Here is a 23,058-nt window from a genome sequence, read left to right as displayed (position 1 = left end):
GCGAGTGCAGCTTTTGGACTTTATAATCCTTCTGCCTCCTGCCATCTGCCCTCGCAGGAGCCGGGCTTTGCTGGCACACTCGAGCCACCCATCGGGTCTCTCCTCCCGCTGCCCCCTCCCCACTCCGGCTCTCTCCTCCCATTTATTCAGCTCCGTTGAGCCTGTGGCTATCGGGGCTTAGGGCTGATTCTCTAAAATCACCATATCAGCTGAAAAGATCACATTTGATATTCCATTTACAATGTTGCCAAGGAAACAAAGGCCCAGGACATAAATAGATGACTGTTAAACATTTGCTCGCTCACCATGGCCCCGACAATTTGCAAGGCAGAAATACAAATGTTAAATCAACAGCAATAATAAATTTTAATGCAGGGAGCCCAATATTTTGCTGCAATTAGAAGCAGCATTCATTCTGCCGTACAGGCAGGCGGGGGCAAGTTATTTATCATCTCCACCTCCCGTGTTTCACCTGCATAAAGGGCGGCTTTGGTGATGACTCCCCCAAAGCCTTGAAGTGCCCCTCAGATCAGCAGAGGTGTAGGGATATCCAAACGGGACTAAGAGCATCATAAGCCTAATTTATTACCTTCCTGAGCTCCTGCCTTAAGGCTGGTACAAAATCTCCAGCAGTAAAAGATGGAAACAGTGTGGGGAGACCTCCCCCAGCCCCATGCCTTGGCCAGGAGATGCGCTGGGTTTTTATTTACAGGGTCTCGTGCCTGCTGAATTCTCACAAATCGAATCGTTTTGTTCCAGGCTTGGTTTCAGGAAGAGAGCTAAGCCCTGGAGAGCGCAGAGCTGTTGCTGATGGGTCTCTGTTTGTAAATAAATGTTCTTAAGACAAGCTGTTTTGCACGCTGAATGGCAAGATAGCGCCAAAGTGCTGCGCATTTATTTCGGAGTCAGTGCTGGCTGCTGTGGTTTTCAAGGTCCTGGGCTGGCCCTGACGTTGCCCAGCCGTGCAGCTCAGAAGGGTGTGAGGTGCCCACGTGTGCATGGGGTCTGCCCCTGCTCTTGTCTGCATCCCAAGTGCAATCCTGGAGTTCAGGACGGAGACAATCTGCCCCTCTTGAGGTCAGGGAAATGCCACATCCACCTGCTGAGCTGGAAACGGAGGCTTGTAGGATGCCCTCCCCTCACAGCCTCAGCTGGAGGGGGGGACTCATGCTGCAGAGCACTCAGTGGGATGCTTTTCCCTCTCGTGTCCCCACGCAGCACCCTCTCCATCTACGGGATCAACCAGGCGGACGAGGCCATCTACCAGTGCATCGCCGAGAACAGCGCCGGCTCCACGCAGGCCAGCGCCCGCCTGACGGTGCTGTGGGCGGACGGGCTGCCGGGGCCTCCGCAGGCCGTGAGGGCCGAGACGGTGTCTGCAACCACCATCCAGGTGTCGTGGAAGGAGCCCCTCCAGAACACCAAGGAGATCATCGGCTACGTGCTGCACATTCGCAAGGCTGCGGGTACGTCTCCGGCTTCCTCGGCCTTGGCAGAATCGAGGCGCGAGGCCCAGCGGGTGAGGCAGGCCTGCACTGTAGTAGATGGTGCTGCCCTGTCCTCCATCACCCCTCTGTTTCTAAAAGGCAGAGGTGAGGCAGTAACGGCGATATAAACACCAAAAAAAATGGGGAAAGTGGAGCTGCACAGTCGAATCTTGCTGCTCACTTAGGTCTCTGGCAAAGCACACAGAAATGTAAGCAGAAAAGGGTCTGGGCAGGTCCAGGTCCACGTTAGGGACCAGAATTACTGCTTGCTGCATCTCTTCAGTCCCTTTAGCTCTTTCATAGCCTAACGCAGCTCTCTTCTTTCTTCCCACTTCAGATCCCGTGGAGATGGAGTACCAGGAGGCTGTTAGCAAGAGCACCTTCCAGCAGCTGGTGACGGATTTAGAGCCCTCCACCAGCTACAGCTTCTATATAAAGGCTTACACCTCCCGCGGTGCCAGCAAGGCCTCAGAAGTCACAGTGGTGAGCACGCTGGGAGAAGGTAAGGGACGCTTTGCACTTGGGCCATCAGATGCTAAATCCTGCTGTGCGTAGCAGCGGCGCCAGTCACCCCCAGACCCTCTCTGAGTGCCTTGGCACACAGCCTGTGTTGTCGCTGCTCCTTGTTCCCACTCTTCCTCACACCCTGGGTTGTTGTGTGAAGCTCACTTGTACAGGGGCATCGCCTGATGGTCTTGAACGTGGCGTTACCTCTCACAGCTTGTGTTGCTGTGAGTGCAAGTTGATCCTTTCCGCCGTCTGGTCGTGTATTGCAGCTGCTGTGGGCTTTCCCTAAACCGCTTGCTAAACGCAGAGTTCCTGTTCCAGAAATGTCTCAGCTTCCTCCAGCAGCTCTGGTACTTACGGTTCTTACTTTATAGGTACTACACCTTTCTGAATGTAAATTTTGTTCTGCTCTACCCTGGAGAAAACACACCGAGCTGAGCCGTCCTGACCCCCAAGTCCCTGCCTTGGAGCAGCCCTGGTTCAGTGAGAAGTTACAGTGGTCTCCAAGGCTTTTCCCTGCCTTGGCCTCCCAGCTGTGGCTACCAGTTTGCTTCCCCAGTAAGAAGTGGGTGCTCTGATGCAGGGCACTTGCCTACAAACCACAGTCCCAGTGTGATCTGTCAAACATCATCCCTCTGGCAGCGGCATCGTAGGAACATTTTCCTCGTCTTGTGTGCCTCTCCAGCACCTCTGAATCCTGTCTCGTCTCACTTACTGAGAGTAATTTCCTAGGAGGACTGCATTATTCTCATAAACACTCAGTAATTAGGAATCTGCAGCAGAGAGGACATGAGGATGTGATTTAGGATTAGGAGTGCACTGGCTTCCAGGTGGGGGATCCAGCCCTCCTTCCATCTTCAGCTGCTGCAGATGTTACTGCAGCATTGAGGCAACGCCGCCAATAAATCCTTGTCCTGCGAGTTTATTTCCTTGGTACTCCACAGGGAATCAGTCACCCTTTGAGTTTGTTTTTCCTTCCAATTTAGAGGCAGAGGGATTGGCTAAGCTAAAACTTGAAACTCCTTGACCCGACACTCTGAGTTCAGCTACTGGAGCTAAAAGCCAGCCATGCTTCATGGAGTCTGGTGTTTCTGCAGGAATTTGGGTCAAGCGAGATAGGACTTTTGGTCATTATTACCTTCAATCACGACAGGAATAGTTAAGTATCTGGTAATGGGATCATAAATTTCCTGGCTCTCTAAAAATTTAAGGCATCGTTGTCCTGCTCTACTAGCCTTTAAGGTCTTGTTCTGTGTAACGAAGCTTCAGCAATGAGCTACATGTGCAGGGTGGACAGACTGTCCTGGCTGAGATCACTCTACCCAGCTCGGGTTTGCATCCTAGGGAAATAAAAAGAGATTTCAAAGCCCAGTTCTGGCTTGATCCTTAGGCAGGCAGGGTGCAGGGGGCTTTGCTTGTTTGCTTTGCTTTCCTGGTTGCACGTACAGCTGAAAAGAGGGTAAGGGACCCAAGGACCAGCAGTTTTTGCCACCAAATTAAGGTTTCTTTGCAGATTCACCTATTTTCACGCCCAGCCAAGCCGTTTTGCCCTGTGTCTTCCTGAGACACACGAGGGGGCTGCGAGCCCTTGTCTTAGGGGAGCTCCTGAGTGCGTGGTCAGAGCCCCGCATGCCACAGCGCTGCTGTGTGCTGCTTGGCCTGGAAGGGGTGTGGGGGCTGATTTGGGCTGCCGAGGATGGTTCAGCTCTGCAGAGCCTGGGCAGCATCTGTTGGAGTTCCTGCAAAGGTGCTGGCAGCTGGGGATGGGTCTGAATTACCTCGTCATTGCCTTGCTGTGCGGGTGTGGGCCTTGGGAGCAGGATGCTCCCGGCTTTGGTGGTCAGCTTTGCAGGACTAGTAATATGCCGAGAGATTGGCTGAAGATTTTAACGCTTTCTGAAAGTGCAGTGCTCGTTCCTTTGTGACCAGTGATAATTTTGGATGAAAAGAACGTGAGTTGCTATAGGGAAACCAAGAAAGTTAACCTCGTCCTCCCTAAATGTCTCTCGCTAGAAAGGTCTTTTCGTCTCCTCCCTGTTGTTCCCCTTTCCCCAGGACTGGCTAGGAGCAGGGTCCCAAGGGTCCTGCAGGGATTTCTCTGGATAGACGGGGAGCCCTCTCCGTGGCAAACCCCTTGACTGCCTCGCTTTGGCAATCGAATGCTTCTCTGTGAGCTCGTGTGCCCGGCTCGGGGCTCCTTTCCGCCGTTTCACAAATGCTGTGGTGTTTTTAATCTCAAACTATATCCGCTTCATTAAGCAGCACACGCTCCTGTTCTTGTCTTTTAATGCTTTTTAGGGTTTTCTCCAGGACTTTTTGACATTTCTCTAGGATGAAGACTGTTCCTTTAGTCTCCTTCGGCTAAAGACGCCTTCAAGAAGAAAGTTGAAATGACCTGGGGAAAATTCCAAACAGCACGGAAGAGGAAAACAAGTACCCCAGCCCTTAGCATGAGGGAGGTGCCTTACTGATATTAGAAACATGCTGTGTTTTATATATACTTCTGTGAAGCACCTACACACTCGTGTGTGTACATATATTTATGCACACACAGATATAATCCACCTGTATACACTTATTTGTGTAATAACATTATAAACAGCACGTGCTCTACAAGTGCCTACATATAATCAGTATTTACATATATATATATATATACTCAGAGTTTGAATAAATACTATATATTTCGTACTTTGAAGGAGAGGTATTCTTGTGGTTTTTATTAAATGTAAGGCTCTGCAACCGTAAAATAAAGCCGACTCTTCGCAAATCAGGATGGCCCACGTTAGTGTTTCTTTGTCCATGGGATGATGCCATCTCCCTTTCCGTGGCGTTTTCACTGATGATTCAGAAAATGATTGCTCTAAGCAAGGGGCCCGCTTCTCAGAGGGGTGATCCAGGCAATTCCTAATTTTACCCTAATGGGAATTGGGAGAAAAAAATATATATATATTATTCCATTGGATTAAAAAAGGATGAGGACTTGGGAAGAATGATACACTCTGGTATAAATGGAGTTTGCTCTGTGTTTTGCCACCTAGAAATGGCTAGGCACAGCCTTCCCATCGATGAAAAGCATGTCAGAATAAATTCTAGCCAGAGGAAATGTTCCTGTCCCTTTTTTTCCCCGTTGGCAGCACTCAGGCAGGGTGGGATCTCGCTAACCTGAACAAGGACAGCCGCTCACTGATCTTGTGTCCTGCGTTCACATGCAGAAGCTCACCAGCCAGCAGGGACTCGTTCCTCTCCTGATGCATCAGGAACAGCCCTGCAGCCTGCCAAGGCTCGGAGGAGGAGGGCATCTCTTTGGGAAGAGCTTTCCCCGACCCTCCTGCTCACCAGGAGAGATGTCTTCCCCTAAATCCTGCTCCTGGTGACCGGGAAAAGGCCGACCAGCACGCTGTACCGCTTCGACTTTGCTGTTAAATTGAGGAAGTGCCCTTTTTAGCTCTTGTCAGCGTTAGATTGACACGACCACATTTCATCGGCTTTCCAACATCACTCACTAAATGGCTGTGCTGAACTCCGTGCCAAAGGACAGCGTCGAGGCCAGGTTTTCACTGCTCATCGTTTAGAGCCCCTGTGGGGAAAACAAGACAAAAAGCAGCGTCGGTGCAGTGCAAGCCCAGCAGTCCTTATACTTGGGCTATTCTGAGCTTATAATCACTTGGGACTGGAAAATAGCTCTGCCTCAAAGCCTTCTCTTGGCCAGAGGCTGATGGAGAAGTGGAGCTGTTCTGCTCCATGCTTTTTCTGCTGGGTTTAGCCAAGCTCGCTGCCTGGGGCAACGGTGCCCAAAATCCCGAGCAGGAGCAGAGCCCTTGGGCAAGGCAGACCCTGCAGAACCTGGTGCCATCTGAATGGTGCAAAAGGCTCAGGAATTGATGGGAGCATCTGGCCCGGGGCTGTTTGGTGGAAATGAAGTGAAAAAATCATCAGTGAGAGGTCCTGCTGAGCCACAGCTCTGCGCTGATGTGCTCGGTGTGAGAGAAAGGGAGGGTGAGGGGAAGGAAGATGCTCGGGGGAAATGTGGTCCTGCCTGCCACTGCTCTGCGTGGTTTTGTGCAGAACCAGCTTTGGAAAAGCCACGTATTGAATCAGAAGAAATCTGGCTCTGGTTTGCAAAGCTTTGCCTCTCAGCCCAGGCTGAGGGGGCAGGACGGGGTCGGGCAGCTCTTGGGGGACCTATGGACAGAGTGGCACTGACACCTTGCTGCTGTACACCCCGAGAATAAGGGCAGGATTTTGGGGTGTTGACCGGGCTGGTACAGACCATAGGAAAGGTTGTCCTTTGACTCAGGCCTCGGTGACACCGGGCAGCAGCAGGGACATCTTCCCAGCTAAATCCCTGGGCGCCCCTAAGGCCAGGTAAGTGCCTGCCTGCCGAAACGGGCAGCACCACAGTAACCTCAGGCTGCTCAGGTAGTTAGGGCCGTTGCTGAAGATGTCCCAGTTCTCTCCTCTATCCCCAGCACAGAATCACAAACCTCCTTCTGAAAGCAGATGGGAGAGCGAGCTCCCAAACACCCTGCAAGGCAGCGCAGGAGCCTCGTGCGCTCAGCCAGGCAGGAGGATATTTCACCGCCTGCTTTTCAAGACGGATGTCTCCGGCTCCATCCCTTCTGGTTCCTTCCTCCCGCGGGGATTAATCACTCTGAAAGGTCCTCGCTGCCCTCGAGGCGAGGGCAGAAAAGTGGAATTTGGGAATGCGATTCCAAAGTGGCTGCATTCCTGCCCTGACCCGAGGGGGCCGAGCATCAAATTGCAACCCGAGTGTACAAGTAGCCTCTTTGCTTGCTGAGCGGAGCGTAGGAAACCTTTGGAAACTCACACGGCTCCCTGAAGACATCCAAAGCTGCTAAAGCAGGGTCTGGTCTAATCTGGTTTTCTCAAACTCACCCAGCACATTCTTTGGTGCAGCGGCTGCAGGGCAATGCTGGGGGGGGATTTCTCACCCCGCCGTCTTTCTCTCTCTGTTTCAGTCCCAGCCATGCCGTCCCTCTTCATTAAAGTCATTAACAGCACTGCTGTCCAGGCCACGTGGGAGCCCTCCATCAAACTGGGCCAGCACGAAGGCTTCAAGCTCTTCTACCGCAAAGTCCACCTCTCCCAGTACACGGGCCCGGTGCTCCTGGCCAGCAACATAACGGCGTACAACATTACCCACCTGGGTGAGTCTGGTGACAGCTTCATCCCTGTCACCTCCCGACCCCAAGTTTTTGGGTGCTTTCCCACCCAAAAGAGAGGTTTTTGCACACCACAGAGGTGGTGCGAGCCTGCCTTGTGTCTTGTTAGCAGCATCTTGTGTGTTGGGTTAGGCATGGTTCCTAAATACCTGCCTCCCTGGGGAGATAACGCCAATGAGCAAGGCTGAATTACCCTTCTTATGTCTCAAAACAGATGCGTCGGTGGTGTACGAAGTCAAACTCCTCGCCTACAACCAGCACGGGGATGGAAATTCAACCGTCCGCTTCGTGTCCTTGAGGGAAACCTTGGAGAGGCCAGGTAGGACGGGCCGTCCTTCTCGGTGGTGGGTCGTGGGAACTGATCTGGAGGAGAGCAGCAAGGTGTGACTCTGATGGTGCACCTGATATCAAACACCATCGCTTTCAGTCCCTGTATTTTTAACATGATGAGGTGAAACTTCTTGGGGTTGGTAGGGTGGCTTCCTTGCCATGAGGCCATGCAGCTCCTTTGTCGAGGCGAGGCGTGCATGCTGCCAGTGATGGCTCACTCCATCCCAGTTGCTCCTCGTTAGCCTCAGCAAGCCAACACCTCTTTGCAGCACAGTTCAGCCCCGTAACTTTTTCACCATGGGGGAGAGGACGAGCCCAATGCTTCCACAATTGCCAGTTTTGTCCCCCAAGTTTGAGCCAGAAGCAAGGCTGTGAAAATCAACAAAGCTCCAAGTGTTAGCTAAGAGCTGCTGTCCTCAGGTGAGATGTGGTGCACCGAGGTCTTTGCTCTTCTGGAGCTGCCTTGGAAGCTCTCAGAAACTCCTCTTCTGAGCTTCACTGGTGAAGAGGAGGGAGGCCGTGTGGCTTTGGAAGGAGAGGGGCTGCAGCTCGTGAGCGTGACATTGCGAGGCAGGAGAGAGGAAATCTCTAGAGGGAATCTCTGACCGATCACACCTTTCATATCCATCTATGTGTAAAAAACATCCTGCTGCTCTCGGAGTCCCTTTAAGCCTTCCAGAGGGAATATCTCCGGGAGACAGTTATTGCTGCTCTATCTGCGTTGCCGTAAATACTCCTCTGGTTGGCAGCTGCCGCGCTCACCGGCACCTCCTGCCTTGCAGGAGAGGGAGGCTCAGCCTTTGAAGCCCCCCAAAGGTGGACAAGCGGCAGGAAAGCAGCACCGCTGACCCCTTCTCTCCCCTTTCTTCTGGCAGCTCTGAACCCCCCCTGTGACTGCATGAAGGACGAGCAGAACAATAAAACCTCCACGACGGGTATCATCATCGGCATCCACATCGGCGTCACGTGCATCATATTCTGCGTCCTTTTCCTCATGTTTGGCTACAGAGGAAGGTAGGAGCTGCTCACCGGGGCAGGTTTTCCCCCCCCCAGTACAATGACAGGCTGTTTTCCGTGCACATCCCACAACGTGCAATCGCACAGCCCAGCTCCTGGGAATGCCATCACGCAGCTGCTGTTTGCAGCACGGTCTCTGCCTTATTCCCAGGCATGCAGACCCCACAGGCGTCTCCAAATACACTGTAAGAGACCCCATCAGCTCCAGTCCTTCCTGGTACTTCCTAGGAACATCAATATTTCTGCTCTGGCCAGCCCTGATCCTCCCTGCAAACCAAAAGCCCTTTTGCAGCGAGTGGAAAGAGACATGGCTTTTTAGGAAGGATTTAAGGAATTTAGGGAAGGCAGCAGAGAAATAAGGCAAATTCAGGCTTGAGGGAAGGAAAGGAGGAGAGGCACCAGCTTTGCACGCCCTCAGGCTACGCCTCGTTATTTTCCAGGCTGCTGATGTGTAAAAACGTGCAGGAGCAGCTGTCGACCCCGCAGATCCCGAGGAGCCAGAGGAGCGCCGCGGGGCTGGTTCTGAACGGGGCCGCCCGCAGGGACAGGGACGAGAGGGACTTGACCGGGAAGCAGCTGGACATGAACGAGCTGGAGAGGTTATTCCCAGCAGCACCCTGCCGGGAGCAGCAGGACAAGGGAACACCGGTAAGTCCAGCGGCGAGGGGTTGGGGGCACACCACAAAACACAAACACGTCTGAGAGCATCGGGGACCTGCCACCATCCCTGAATTATTTCCCCTTTCTCTCCTCCCAGCCGGCTCGCAGCCCGCCTGCCGACACGCAGATCTCCACGCTGCCCTTGGACGAGTTCAGCATCATCGAAGAGCAGCCAGAGCCTCCCCAAAAAAGCCCCTGCGGCGGCAGCCCCGCTGCTGCGGCCCCCCACCCCATTCCCACCCATGAAGGATAAACCTGCCAAGGCTCGAACCCTCGTGGAGGAGCTACCAGAAACCAAAACCGCGGCTGGCGACGTCTTTAGGATGATTTCCTCAAATCTCAGGTCAATTGAAGATTTCTACGGTCTGATTGTTATTTTTTTGTTTTGCTTTATTTTTATATATATATAAATATATATATATGTGTGTGTGTACAGCCTTTTGGAAACTCTGTGAAGTTTGTCATTCCGACCTGTCTCAGGCCTCTTGGTGCGTTTCTTTTGACGATGGCTTTACCAAGGCTGGTCACCATGGATTTTTCCCACTGCTGCTAAGTAAAAGACTCCTTGGCAGAGTCTGGCAAACTCTCCCATCCCTGACATTTTTGGGGATCCAGTGGGGCCTCGTCCTCTTGGCATCACAGACTTCTTCCCGCTCAGCAGCTTTAGGACTACTTTTTGGATCTATTTTTTATGTTGAGAAGACTGGATTCGGAGAAACCCTTCGAACTTGACTCCAAAAATCGAGGCCTGGGAAGGCCGTCTTTCCATGGATTTGATGATTTTGTACACTTTTGCTATTTCTCAGGATACTTTTTTGCTGAATGACTCTATATAATATGGAAAAAAAAGAAAAAAAGAAAAAAAAAAAAGAGTGTGTCAAAGGAGGCCTGCCTGAGGGCTACTGAAAGACTTGGACAAAACAACCCGAGTGAAATCAGAACCTACCTCAACCGGAATGAATGTCTTCTGGGGAGCAGAAATGCCTGCGTCTTCCTTCGTGTTCAGAAACGAGCAGCGGAGCACTTGGTCAGTACAAGCTTGGTCCTACCTCAGCAGTCACGCTCTGTTCCTGCCGCGTCGTCGTTTTTTGTTGTCGTCGTTCCCGTGTAAAGCACTTCCAAACCTTGAAAGCAATGTTCTACCTCAAGCGTGAGAGAAAGTCGTGTGTGTGCGTTTTTCCCCCCCCCCCAAACACCCCAAATCCTGCCTCCTCCACCCGGCCCCGTGGAGGGCCGGCGTCCGGCAGCGCTCGCGCTGACGCCTCGCTGGTCGTTTGAGCTTTACTTGCAGGCACGGTGGGATTTCGCCGGGTGGAGATTTTGTATCCTGGTTTTTACTTTAAAGACTGTTGGGGCCGTGATGGATGTGTGGCTGCTGGTGCCCCGCAGCTCGCCAGCACCGTTGTTCCTGATGGAACCAAGCTCCCAGCCCCAAATGTCAGCCTTGGTCAGTCCTGGGTGCGTTTGGGCTGGGTTTTGGGGTCTCTTCTGTGCCAGGGCCAAGGCACCCCCACCCCATTAGCTTGCCACCCTCAAGGCCGATTCCCCCAGGACGGTTTATGGCGTGTGCCAGCACCACGAGGCACCCTGGCGAGCTGGGAACCCCAACGTCACCGTCTTGTCCCTTCAAAGCCCACCCTGCCACCAGGAGCTCTTCGTGGAAACCTTGACCCAGCACTTCCAGACCCCGCTGAGATGCTGCTGAGCTCCTCCAGCGTATTCTCAGCCAGCAGGGCTCATCCCCAGCCGGTCATGGCCAAAGGATGGACCCATCCTCACCGGGCTCGCTTCTCCGTGGAGGACGAGGCGAGGAGAGGGGCGATGCAGGACAGGATCCAACGCTGGAGGACGCTGGGGGCTGCCGGCAGCCACCCACACCCAGGGTGGGCAAAGGGGCTCCCGACACCAAAGAGAGGTTTTGTGCGTGGCCCCCACCAACCCGCCACTGTTTTGGGGTTGTCCTGGCACGGGGCAGCCCGGTGAGGCCTCGTGAGTCGGTGCATGAGCGATGACATCCGTGGGGTGAGATGGGGGCACGCACAGGGGACGGGGATGTCCGCCAGGCCGAGGGCTGACAATTCCCTCCCCCCCGTGTGGATTCGTTAAACCCGGACAAATGTGAGGGTCCGAACTCTTTGTGGAGGTGGTGGTACATCAGGCGTCGCCGTGTTTGCAAAGAAAGGAATCAGGAAAGGAAACGAGTTTTGAGTTTAAAAGAAAGGATCATTGTATTTTTTTAAATGGTACCAGTGGGAGGGTCCCGTGTGTCAGAAGCATCCCCCGTCACCGTCACGTTTGGCAACGGGATGCTCATTGTGTAAATAATGCGATGTACAGGATGAGAAGGAAAACGTCGCCCTGGGGCTGGGCTGGGGACGGCCGGGGGATGGATGTGAGCAGGAAAATGTGCTTCCAGGTCAGGTTTGTGCATTAATCCCCCACTCAGCCCCTCCACCGGGCCGGTTCCTGCTCACATCAGCCCTGGGGGACGTGGACGTGTGATGTTGGGCTCGGGGACAGCGTGCGAAGGGCACCGATGGGGCAGGCAGGAGGAGGAGATGCCCATGGCTCCAGCCTGTGGTGCTCACGGCCAGGAGGGTTTCATTTTTGCAGACCCATCAGCTTTTTTTTTTTTCACCCACCCCAAAGTTCTTGCTGTGATTCCCAACCCCTCCGTTGACCAACCCAACCGGCCGGCGGCACGGAGTCTGCGTTTCACCAAGTTTGGCCAAGGACCGGAGGCTCAGCTCACTCCTGGCCCCCCAGACATCGAGATGGGGATGGATCTGAGCCCCGACTCCTAAATCTGGGTCCTGACCTCACACCACAGCACCCCAAATCTCCTCCTCCCACCCCGCTCCCGCGTTTCGTGCCGCTGTCTTCGTGCGGAACGGCGGAGCTCGCGCCGGATCAGTACTGTTGCCAAAGTGAACACATGATGTAGAGTAGCTTTCAGCTCAGAGTCCCTGGAGCTGCGAACATGCTATTAATTTAATATCATATTATTGTGATATTGTAATAGTAACAAGTATTTGTCACTACTTCCTTTTATTAAAGGGAAATGCTGTGCCATTTGACTAGCTGAAAATGCGATAGTATGTCGAGAGTAGACCTTTTTTTGTTTGTTTTTTTTTTTTTTAATAATTATGCAGAAATGTAATGGCTTAAACCAATGCAGATTATGGGTTGGTTTGAGACGCTTGAAGATGGATGTGAATCTTTAAAGACTATTTTTAGACGTTTAGCTTTTCCTCTTTTTGGGGTTTCTTTTACGCTCTTGTCAATCCATACCGCTGGGACCGATCCGCAGGCGCTGGAGGGCTGAGGCTGGAGGGGGATGCGACCTTCCCTGAATTATTGAAACCTCTCAAGTCTGCAAAATTGAGCAAAAAAAGCCCTTGAAACATCCAATTCCAGCTTTGGTCCATCTGTACTCTTCAGTACTCTTGGTGTTTTATCTGCTGGATAATGGGCAGGTGCTGGATCTCGAGCCAGCTGCTGGCAACCACCCCCGTTTTCGGGTCGGAATCGCGTCCTGTGATTTTTTCCCCAATCAAATGAATTCCACTCATCCAACCCCGCTGCCTTTTCTGGGCAGATCCCAAACCCCTCTCGCTTTTCTGGCTGTGGTGAGATGAAATTGCAGCAAGGAGCAAAGTATCCAAAAGCTGATTTTTTTTCGGTAACCCATAATGGGCACAACCTATTCTTGGAGCTCTCAAGTTTACCAGAGATGGCTGCTACCTCAGGGCTAGGATCCACGTTGTGTTTAGTTGGACAGGGAATAGTTTTATGCTGTGACAGGGTATTTTCAAGGCTCTTGGATTCAGGTATTTATTTGTCTAACGTACCTTTCTTCTTCCTCGGTCGGTAAAGACGCTGAAATCTTGAAGTGCTGGACCAGTTTGGGGGTTTTCAGGCTTCCACCCGTGATTTTTACGTAGCACAGCCCCAGGTTTGTGCACAACGAAGGACGAGGGACACCACGAAGCCGAGCGGGATGCTCCTAACTGCATCGGTGGCTTTGGTCCTGGTCTGGGTGTGCACGAGCCCACCGGTAATTAGAGAATCAATTAAAAGAAGTTTCCACCACCCCTCCCTTAACCAAGTGTGACCGTGCTGGCTGTGGATACCCCACCTCACCTCTCACTGCCCCAATATTTGGCACCGTCCCCGCTGCCCGCTCAACAGCCCCGACCCCTCGGCCACCAGCTTCGGGAGCTGAGCCCCCTCCGAGCCACCTGGCAGCTCTCCCGGCTCGAAAATGGGGAAAAAAGGAAATTAAAAACCTGCAAAAACAAACAGCGGTGGCACGGGGGGAGCAACCGACTGACTTCATCTGTGCAAACGGGGCTTGGGAACGGATCCCTCCCAATGCCAGGCCACGGAAGGCAGGTTAAAGCTCCCATCCAGCAATGTGATGCCGGCTAATTTATTTTCCTCCCCCAGCAAATTAAAAAAAAAAGGGAAGGGGAAAAGGGAAGGGCTCAGTCGGGGCAGTTTCTGGCCCTCACCTCTAGAAACAATTCTGCAGGAGCATCCACCACGGCGGCGGCAGCGGGGCAGTGGCTCTGGGATTACCCTGCAGCAGCCTTCAACCATCGGGATTTTGTGCCAAGGAGGTCGGGGCAAAACCCAGTGGTTTGGGGAACTGCCGGGTTTTCTGGGGCTCTGGGTCAGGGTCTTAGGGAGCAAAGAGGGGCTTGGCTTTGGTCACGGTTACATCCTAGGCACTTGCAATATCTTTGTGTGTGTTGTGAAGGAATAACAAAGCCGATGGTGAACCTTTGTCCCGGCCCTCTTCGGAAATCCGCCGTTAAGAGTAATGTTAAAAACCCAAATTGCAAAGCACTTTTCTACTGTTTGTTTTCTACCTTCCTTACTTGGAACTCTCGTGATGTTTGAAATCCCACTGATCCTACGATTGTTAGCTCTGTATAAAAAAGGAAAAAAAAAAAATTAAAAAGTTTTTTTTTTTTTTTGTAGTTTGCTCTGTTTAGATTTTAGCCTGTGGCTACTTGTACAAGAAAAAATAAAGCTAGAATAAACGAGAATAGCTCCAGTGTCTGGCCCGAGCCGTGCTTTGTTCCTGCCGCAGCGTGGGAACCGCGGCACTCCGGGATTTCGGGAGCTGGGAGGATTTGGCTCCTCTCACCAGCCAGCGGCTCCCAAATCGCAGGTTTTAAGGGCTGAGAGCTGGGTTTTTTAACCATTATTGGAGGTGTGCCACAGCGTCGGGCGCTGGGGATGTGCCTGAGAGACCGAGCACAGGAGGAGGCGGCGCAGCTTTGGCGCTGGATGATGGAGACCTCCAGGGTGCCCCGCTAACCACGGTCCCTTCCTTGTCTCAGCAGAGCTTTGAGCCCCTTCTTCTGATCTCCACCACGCTGAAAAACAGCATTTTCAGCCTCCAAATCTCCCAGGGGAGGAGGGAGCCAGCAACGGGCAGAGCACGGCTTGTTTTAGGGACTCAGCTGACCCCAACGGGGACACGACCACAACCCTGCTGCCCCCTCAGCTCTTCCTAAAGAGCCTTTCAGTCAGCAGGTGAGCGAGCAGCGTCGCTTCAAACAGCTCCCTGAAGCTCCCAGAACGGGTAAATTGCAGCACGGAAGGGCTAAATACACATTTCGTAATAAACACGGGCATAAAAACTGGGTTTATTTCCCGGTGGCAAAGCAAGAGGTGAAGAAAGATCAGAGCTGGTTAACTCCAGGGATTTTCTTGTAAGTTCTGCGAAATGCGGAGCTTCAAATCACAGCTTTGGAGCCGAGGTATTATATAAAGCTCTCGGCTTTCATTAAAAAAGGACTTTCCCTGCCTTCAGAGCAATAAAAAAAAAGCCTCGACGATATTAATCTAAAGTCTTAGAGGGTAAGGAAATAAAAAGAAGCCGAGCAATACTTTTAAATCTCTTTGATTTCTGGCTGTTGGAATTATTAGCAGTCTCAAGAAAAAGTTAACCGAGCGTCCGAAACTCATAATAAATAAAAGAAAAGAAATCTCCTTATGAACACTACTGCTGGGACCACCTGATAACTGCCTCTCCAGCTGTAGGAGCGCTCAGGATGCTCGGGCTGAGTGTTTTGGGATCCCCCGGTCCCCAAACACCCCCAGCCCCCGGCTCGTGGCCAATGGCACCGGTCACTGGGTTCCTGCCTCGGGTGGAAACGATGCCCTGGGTATAACCCTGCCAGCACAAGGAGAATTTATAATATCCCATAAACCCCTAACTAGCCAAAAGGTCATCTTAGCGCTAATACAGCTCGGGCATTACGGTTTCATTTGCTGACACTTTTACGAATCCGCCTTTAATTCCAGCACAGCCGCTGTAAAACCTTTACAGCGCTGTTCTCTGCCTCGAAAAATAATCTTTAAAAACCACGAGCTGGAACATCTCCATCAGCACCACGCAGGCTGGGCTGATCCCGACCTCGCGGGGCTCCCACAAAGGGAAAAATTGGGGTCCGGGCACCCTGACCACAGCACATATGGTGAGGGAGTCCTGGTACCCACCCTGCTGGCTTTTTATCATATGAGACCTCAAATTTGGGTTTTCAGCCCCGTTATGGACGGCTCCCCCCAGCCCTCTGCTGCTGGCCGCCTCCCACCAGGCTGGGTTAAAATTCTCCTAATTTTGTAGGGGATTTCTGCTGGAAACCTCGCGCTGTCCAGAAAGCCGTTTCCTCCATGCTAAAACGGCCAAATTAGTCTTGCTCGCAGTTGTAAAGGAGCTTGTCTTGTTTATCGAGCGATAAATATAAAGGTACAGTAACTAAATTCATCAGTCCCCAAACACAGCCACCGGGAACGGCCGTTTCCGACATCCAATCTACAACCGCATGAATATTTCAGAGCCCTCCTTCCCCTGGGCGCTCGCCTTATCTCTGGAGCCTGGATATTATTTTCTGCTTTTCAGCTTTTTGGATGTATTGGAGGAAATGTCATTATTTGGACCTGTGTGGATTACAGTTGACTTTCCTAAGCCAATTTATATTGGCAAGCTGCTGTTTTTAAACCCCCCTATAAATCACTCCTATGAATTTTAATAATATAATGTGGTTTCAAACATGCTCCCTTAATACGTGACACACTATTACAGCCAGCAATCGCTCCCCAGGTCACGAACTCCGCTTTATCGCTGCTCGTCTGGGTGTGTTTGTGTGTGTTACGGTGCCAAAAGCCCAGCCCTGCTGCCAAAGCCCAGTGGGTTCAATTTTTTCTGACCACCAAAAACCCCAAAAGCTGGATCTCAGTCGCCCCAGGTACCGGGATGCGCACAGCTGGTGCTATGGGGTCGGCAGGACCCAGCCCCAACCCCAACCCCTGGTGCCCCCAAACTGCTCGGGGTGTCGGGTACCATCACAGCACGGTCACCACCCCCAGTCCGAGGGTATTTAATTAATTTCTTTATTTGAAATTTCACTTTGAGACCAGGAATTTCCTCCCGAGGCAGAGGTGGGGATCCAGCGCTTGGGTGAGACCTTCAGGAGATGTCCGTGAAGTCAGAATTAGGGGATTAGGACTGGTCCCTGGTGTGTCCATTAATAAAGACACACCAAGTGCACCCCCAGCAAGAAGGGCTGAGAGGGATGGGGAGCAAAAGCCAGGGCAGAACAGAGCCCCGAGGAGACCCCCTTTGGTGAACCAGGTCGTGGAGCATCTCCCAAGGTTCCTCTGGGAGAGCTTTGGTGCCCCGATGGTGGCTCCGGTGATGTCCCCACCACGGAGATGATCCCTTGGCAAGGAGCTGGGCAAGAGCTGTTAGGACAAACCCACCAGCAGGATGGGGCCGAGGACACCACTCTCTCCTCTTTCCCAGCCGCTGCTGGCCCGGTGGCACCGACATCTCCATCCCCAAGCAATCACAGTTTTAAAGCCGCTGGAAAAAAAAAAAAAATCCAGTTTGTGCAGAGCGCACGAGTTTCTCAAAGGCTTTGGCTGTGATGATTTAGCCTGCGATGTTGTCACGTTCATCATTAATCTATTTTTTCCCTTTCTGTAACTTAACCTGCGACAAGCAGACATTGTAAGTGCTTGATTTCCCAGGAATAAATTACGGTTTCATAAATGGTATTTTGCTTCGCTGCTCAATTTGCAAGTGAAATGACGCCAATTGCTTTGTTCACGGAATTTTATCCAGCACGAACAATGCCGTCCTCAAGACTTTTTTTATTTTTTAACCCTCCGGTTATTTCTATGTAGGTTGTAACAGGGCTACGTGGAGACGCACACTGTGGACCCTACGGATCTGCAGTAGCAGCTATGAAAAAACCTGCCCAAAAAAACCTGCGTGGGGAGACCTGGACACGAGGCAAGACACGCATCAAGCCAACAGCTTCCTATGGAGAAAATAATCCTCCAGATCAGAAATATTCAGTCACTACACACCGGTTTTGAGGGCACCTTTTTGTGCTGTGTGATTTCGGGCTGGGGCTCAGGGTGCGGAGCACGGAGCCAGGGAGAGCTCGGGGCAGCTCGGGGCAGGCCCTGCACTGATTTTTGGAGGTGGCAGCACCCAGCCAGGTGTGAGCATCATTCAGCAATCGCTGGGGGTGTGCAGAGAATAAAATGTGGGGTGTGTGTGACCGGGAGAGGCTCCGAGTCACTTTTAAACTCTTTTTTTTTAACCTGCACTTTTTGGGGAGAGCTCAAAAGCCTCTTGGGGAAATGGTCCCCAGTGCAGGGAGGCTTTGGGTTTCTCTCAGGGTGGCACACATCAGCTCTGCCCACAAAGCCCATTGTGAAGCAGAGCCGTCACCTTCTGGCCAGCCCCACCACCAAATCTTCCAGGAGGTGATATCCAAGCCCCAGAGGAGTAAAACACTCACGAGCAAAGCACAAACAGAAAGGAAAAAGCAGGTTTGCAGAAGTGACTGCCCGGGCTCGTGCACCTGGAGTGCGAGGTCTCAGCCTCTGCAGAATTCCCCCAGTTCCTCCGCTGAGGGCATCGCTCATTTCTTCCTCACGTGCAATGAGGAAAAGATGATTCAAATCAAAATCTGGTCATGGGACGGGGCTGGGAAGCGGCACGGTGGCGGTGCTGGTGTTGGCAGGGCTTCAGGGCCACCTCCTCCCCTCCATCCCTTCTCTTGTCCCCGTGTCCACCCGCTGGGGGGATTTTGCCAAAACCCTCTGCAAGCCGGGGCTTTGCCAAAATGCCTCCCCTCCCCTCCCCTCCCCTCCCTGCGCCTCCGTCCGGCAGCGCTCCCCAAAGACCCAACACCTCCGGTTTCCATGGCAGCCTGATTTTCAATGAGCATCGTTCAAGTCCTAACCGGAACGAAAGTGTTTCATTAATGCGCGCAGGACACGCCGGCATCTCCCCGGGGCGACAGCAGCTCCCCCCAAAACTAGCACCTTCTGCCCGTGGTGGATTTTTTTTTAATTATTATTATTATTTTCACCATTTGGGCCCCGCCAGCAGCCCATGCTCTGCAGGAGCTCCGCACTCCAGCCCGGTGCGCAGCCACCCCGTGCCCCACCAGCCCGGCTGCACGTGGATTTTTAACCAAATCCGTGCATTATTTTCCTAATCCTCCTTGCAAAAAACGGCCGTGTTCAGAGCTGGGTTTCAGCTCTCTGAAACACCCCGAGCGCTGGAAGCCGGGAAGGTGGTTAAATGAATATTCATAAATTATTTTGCTGTGTTAATATCACACCTTCCAGCTTCAAAAGCACGGCGTGGGCATGGATTCATTAAGGGCACCGACTTCCAGAAGGGCCCGCGTGCAGACTTTTGGTTGCGGTTAAACTCGGCGACTTTATTAAACACCAGCAATGTATTTATTTTAATAGAGTACAAAGCCAGGATTCGGCCACCCTAAAACACCACTCGGGGCGCGGGATCTCGGAATAACCCGATCAAACAAAGCTAATGTGTGCAATATATCTTGGGTGAGTAATATACGGCCACATTTCCTGCTCCATTTACCCAGTTTTAACTACACCTGACCTGCTCTTATCCTAATAGAAAACGGCTGCTCCTCTCATTGCCCCGTCCTCCGCGCACGTTTTTCTGGTAATGGCCCAGCCTAAATCACTTCCCCTTCCCCCAGAGCTGGGCACCAGCTGTCTGCTGGCATTTAGCCACAGCAAGGCCTCCTCCAGCCCCGTGTCCCGACCCCATCCCATGTCCGGATGGGTCCGACCCCATGGCATTGCCCTGCTCGTTCTCGTCCATGGGTACACCTGGAAAAACCCTGGGAAATGCCCAAATTTTGGTTTACAAACCATCATCTTGCTGCACCTGTGAGGATGCTCAGGAGTTCTCAAGAGCACGCTGCGATGCTGCCCCAAACCCTGTGAGCATCCCATGGCTGAACCTTTTTAGCAGTGACAAAATCCGGGGCAGGAACAGGAAAAATTCTTCTCCTGACGCTGCTTTTCCCCCACTGAGCTTAGCTCCCAGAGCTGGATCAAAGCTCCCCGAGCAGCGCGCTCACACAGCCGATTTGACCAGAAAATGCGCTCGGTTCCCAAGCACGAGCTGCGCTCAGCCAGCGCTGAGAAGTCCCAGCTACATTTCATTATCATCGCTAATTGCTATAAAGGATTACGGGGAGGCGACGGCACAGGCAGGAAGAAATATCCGCCGCTTGCTCTACGTTGACCCTGGAGGAAATTTCCCCAGCTTGCTTAGGGGTGCAGAAATTGGTGCAAATAAATGAGCAAAAAGCATTTTCTGAAGGAATTAGCGCGTGGCACAAGCAAATTGCAGCAATTGTCTCTCTCCTTTCTAAGCGCTGAATTGCCTCTATAATTCCCCATCATTTAGCTGCATAAATCTTGCACAAATAAACCGGCAATTTGCATATGCACAGAAAAGAAATTACAGAAACACGAGGAAAGAAGTTATATTTTTCCTGCTCGAGCGGCAAATAAATAAGCGTCGCTTGTGCCTAAGCTGTGTTTGGGCCCGGCTTGGAAATGAAAATTTGGGAAACCCTTTAATTTTCAGTAATAAATACGTATCGGAGGAGGAAAAATAAAATAAAATGAAATCACGTGTGGCTGCTGCCTCTGCGACATGAGGCGTGGTGCTGAGCGCATTCGGCGTGGGGCCGGAGGCTCAGCCCTGTGTGACCGATCTCCTTGTGGAATAAGAGGCTGTTATTCCCCAAAACGCCATAATCCTCTTCCAAACGGCTTAATCGCATTTGGAGTAATGTGCTTTGCGTCCCGAATATTCATATTGGGAAAAATTGAGGGGGAGGAAAAGAAAAGCTCCATCAGGAGCGGCCCCTTGGAGCTGCGGCTCCTGCAGAAGGGCTCTCGGTGAGGACTGGTGGCACCGCAGTGCTTTATTATTTAACGAGCTATTTAACAAGCTGCTCATCACTAATTCCTGCGTGGCTCTGGAGCAGTGTGACCGGGAGGTGTGTGGCCGCTCTTCCCTCCTGGCTTTGTCCCCAACCCCGCTGCGGGCAGCTCCTGGGAGGGCACCCACCTCCGTGCCCCCACCATCAGCTCACTGCCAACCAAAGATCCCTTTGCGCACTGCTGCACTGGTGAAATAAACTTAACAAAAGTTGATTTCACCATGGGACCCCTCTCTCATTGGGGAAATGAAGAAAAAAGAAAGCAGCATCCCCACCTTCAGGCTCCAGAGAAGCAAAACCCAACCCTTTCGGACAGATACTTGTCCTGCAAAGCTCCATGTTTTGCCCAAAAATCATAATTAAGAGAACCAGGAAAGCCCTGCCGGTCGTTGCTCATGTGATTTAGGTTACAAATAATTGCTGCCCAGGCTTCTCCGCCTGACACAAGTAATTAGATAACAGGGCACTTAGAAGCTGTCGTTCCCTACGAGCACATTTTGAGCTGGCCTTTAGGATGTGACCTTTATATCTGCAGCAGCTTCATCTGCTGCCTGCCCCGGGCTGGGTTATTGCTGGAGACCCAGGCTCCGCAGAATGAACCTCCAGGACTAAACCCACTGGAAAACCCATTGGGAAAAAAAAAAATAAAAATAAATAAAATAAAATAAAATAAAATAAAATAAAATAAAATAAAATAAAATAAAATAAAATAAAATATAAAATATAAAATAATAAAATAATAAAAAAATAAAAATCTTTGCAGTGATGGAAATTGCTGATGGCCCCAGGGGAGGCTGGGCTGCTGGGACCTGGTGTCTCCCTGCTGGAAGGAGCCCTCGGTGCACGTCTCTTCTGCAAGGAAAACCCAAGGAGCAGCAGATCCCTGCCTCCCAAAGACCTGGAGAGGCCAAGAGCAAACTGCAGGGAAAGGAAAGGACCCAAGGGACCCAGATCACCCTCGCTGCTTTCTGAGATGCAAACAGCTGTGGGGAGACCCTGGTGCATGTGCACAGCCAGCCCTTCATGGCTCAATGGCTCTCGGTAAATAAGATAAAAAAAGAAACCCAAGACAACTTAGACAATTTTCTTTCCTTTTTTATAAATTCCAGACTTTGGTAGTCTCTATCCTCCTGTTGGCATCCCTTGAGAAGCAATTTGACTTTGCTGGAGTTGTCAGATTTCTAAAGGATGCGATTTCACTTTTACACCTCACTCGATATTTCTCATCAAATCCACGCACGGTTTTTAAAAACATTCCCAAACTCCCCTTGTGGCTGACGGATTTGTTTTTCCTTTATTGTCATAACTTTCTCCGAGACAGAAAGGCCCTAAATTCGCAGAGCAAGCGGGGATTGCCAAAACCACACGACGTGTATTTATAGCAGTGTTGTCTGAGAGGCTCCTGCTACGCCAATATTTCTTTGCACCTTGAAGTCTGAGTGTCAGCCGAGAGGCACGAACCTGCTATGGGAAACCAGCCAACACATCGACGTTCTCAGATTCAGCGCCGAAAATTGAATTTTTTGCATCTTTTCCGTGCAGCAGGCACCTGACCCTGGCTGGCACCGCTCGCTGGGTCCCCCCCGTGCAGCAGCAAAATGCACGGTTTGTTCAATCGATCCCCACCTGTGGATGTCCCTGGGAGTAAGGAGATGCAGAGGGTGAAATAAGAGGGTTAAGAGGTGCAGGTGGAAAGGGAGCCGTTTGCCATCGGGTGGGTGAAGCTGAGGCTCCTCGGAGTTGGCCAGGAGTTTGTTCAGGGGAGGCAGAACGGCTCTTGGTAGGATTTCAGGAGCAGTTTGTCTATCAAGGGCAAAATCCCACCATGAGACAACATTGCAGGGAAATTACCCTGCTTTATCTAAAGGAGAGATCACAAGATGATCCCAAAGAGAGCCTCGTTTGTGTCGAGCTAATGATGGTTAATTGGGGACCCCCCCTGCACAGCTGGGGGGAAGGAGAGCAGCGGCCGCGTCTCCAAAGGGGGGAGGCACCCAAGGCCTGACGTGGGCTTCACCCGAAAGAAAAACTTCTGGAAAGGATCAGGGCAAGGCCATGAATTTATGAAGTAGTCGTTGGGCTGACTCTAATTTTTAAAGCGTTATTATCCTTTTAGCAGGGCTGTCGGGGAGATGGAAGCCAGAGCCGGCGTGATGAGGAGCAGCTGAAGGGCGCCGGGCAGCAGCTCCTGCCCGCCACGCTTCTTGTTGTGGGGCTGCGAGCCAAATTGCTTGGAAACAGCCCAAAATGCTGGGAAAGAGGGGAAACTGAGGAAAAGAGCATCCCCGGGTGCCTGGAGGTTTTCGTGCTTCTGTCTGTGCAGCTGAGGCACGCTTATTCCTGAAAAATATGATTATTTTTTTTACTTTTTCCTGTAGGAACGGAGTGATTTGGGTGGGGGTGGAAGGGCTCGTGCTCCTTGCGGTGCCTGGAAGTCGCTCCCCCTGCAGCAAACCCTTCCTGCACCCCTCTCCCCGCTCCGTTTCCTTCCCTTTGAAAGGCCTCCGACCCGATCACAGATGGCAATTCCGGTGTGACAGCTCCTAATGT

The 23,058-nt window shown here is 51.9% G+C and overlaps 1 protein-coding gene across 1 annotated transcript in view; it reads left to right on the top strand.

Moving 5' to 3' along the window:
• Nucleotides 1-16,567, top strand: part of IGDCC3 (immunoglobulin superfamily DCC subclass member 3) — an 84,699-nt gene extending 68,132 nt beyond the window's left edge. Inside the window, exons 8-14 of the mRNA XM_027465698.3 lie at nt 1,219-1,466; nt 1,825-1,989; nt 6,977-7,165; nt 7,395-7,499; nt 8,386-8,524; nt 8,968-9,175; nt 9,285-16,567. Of these exons, the coding sequence (XP_027321499.3) occupies nt 1,219-1,466; nt 1,825-1,989; nt 6,977-7,165; nt 7,395-7,499; nt 8,386-8,524; nt 8,968-9,175; nt 9,285-9,440 (1,210 nt within the window). The 3' untranslated portion in view covers nt 9,441-16,567. The remainder of the gene's footprint in view (nt 1-1,218; nt 1,467-1,824; nt 1,990-6,976; nt 7,166-7,394; nt 7,500-8,385; nt 8,525-8,967; nt 9,176-9,284) is intronic.
• The last annotated feature ends 6,491 nt before the right edge of the window (nt 16,568-23,058 follow it).

This window comes from Anas platyrhynchos, chromosome 11 (genome assembly GCF_047663525.1).
Source record: "Anas platyrhynchos isolate ZD024472 breed Pekin duck chromosome 11, IASCAAS_PekinDuck_T2T, whole genome shotgun sequence".
Lineage (NCBI taxonomy): Eukaryota > Metazoa > Chordata > Aves > Anseriformes > Anatidae > Anas > Anas platyrhynchos.
This window is presented reverse-complemented; position numbering and strand designations above follow the sequence as displayed.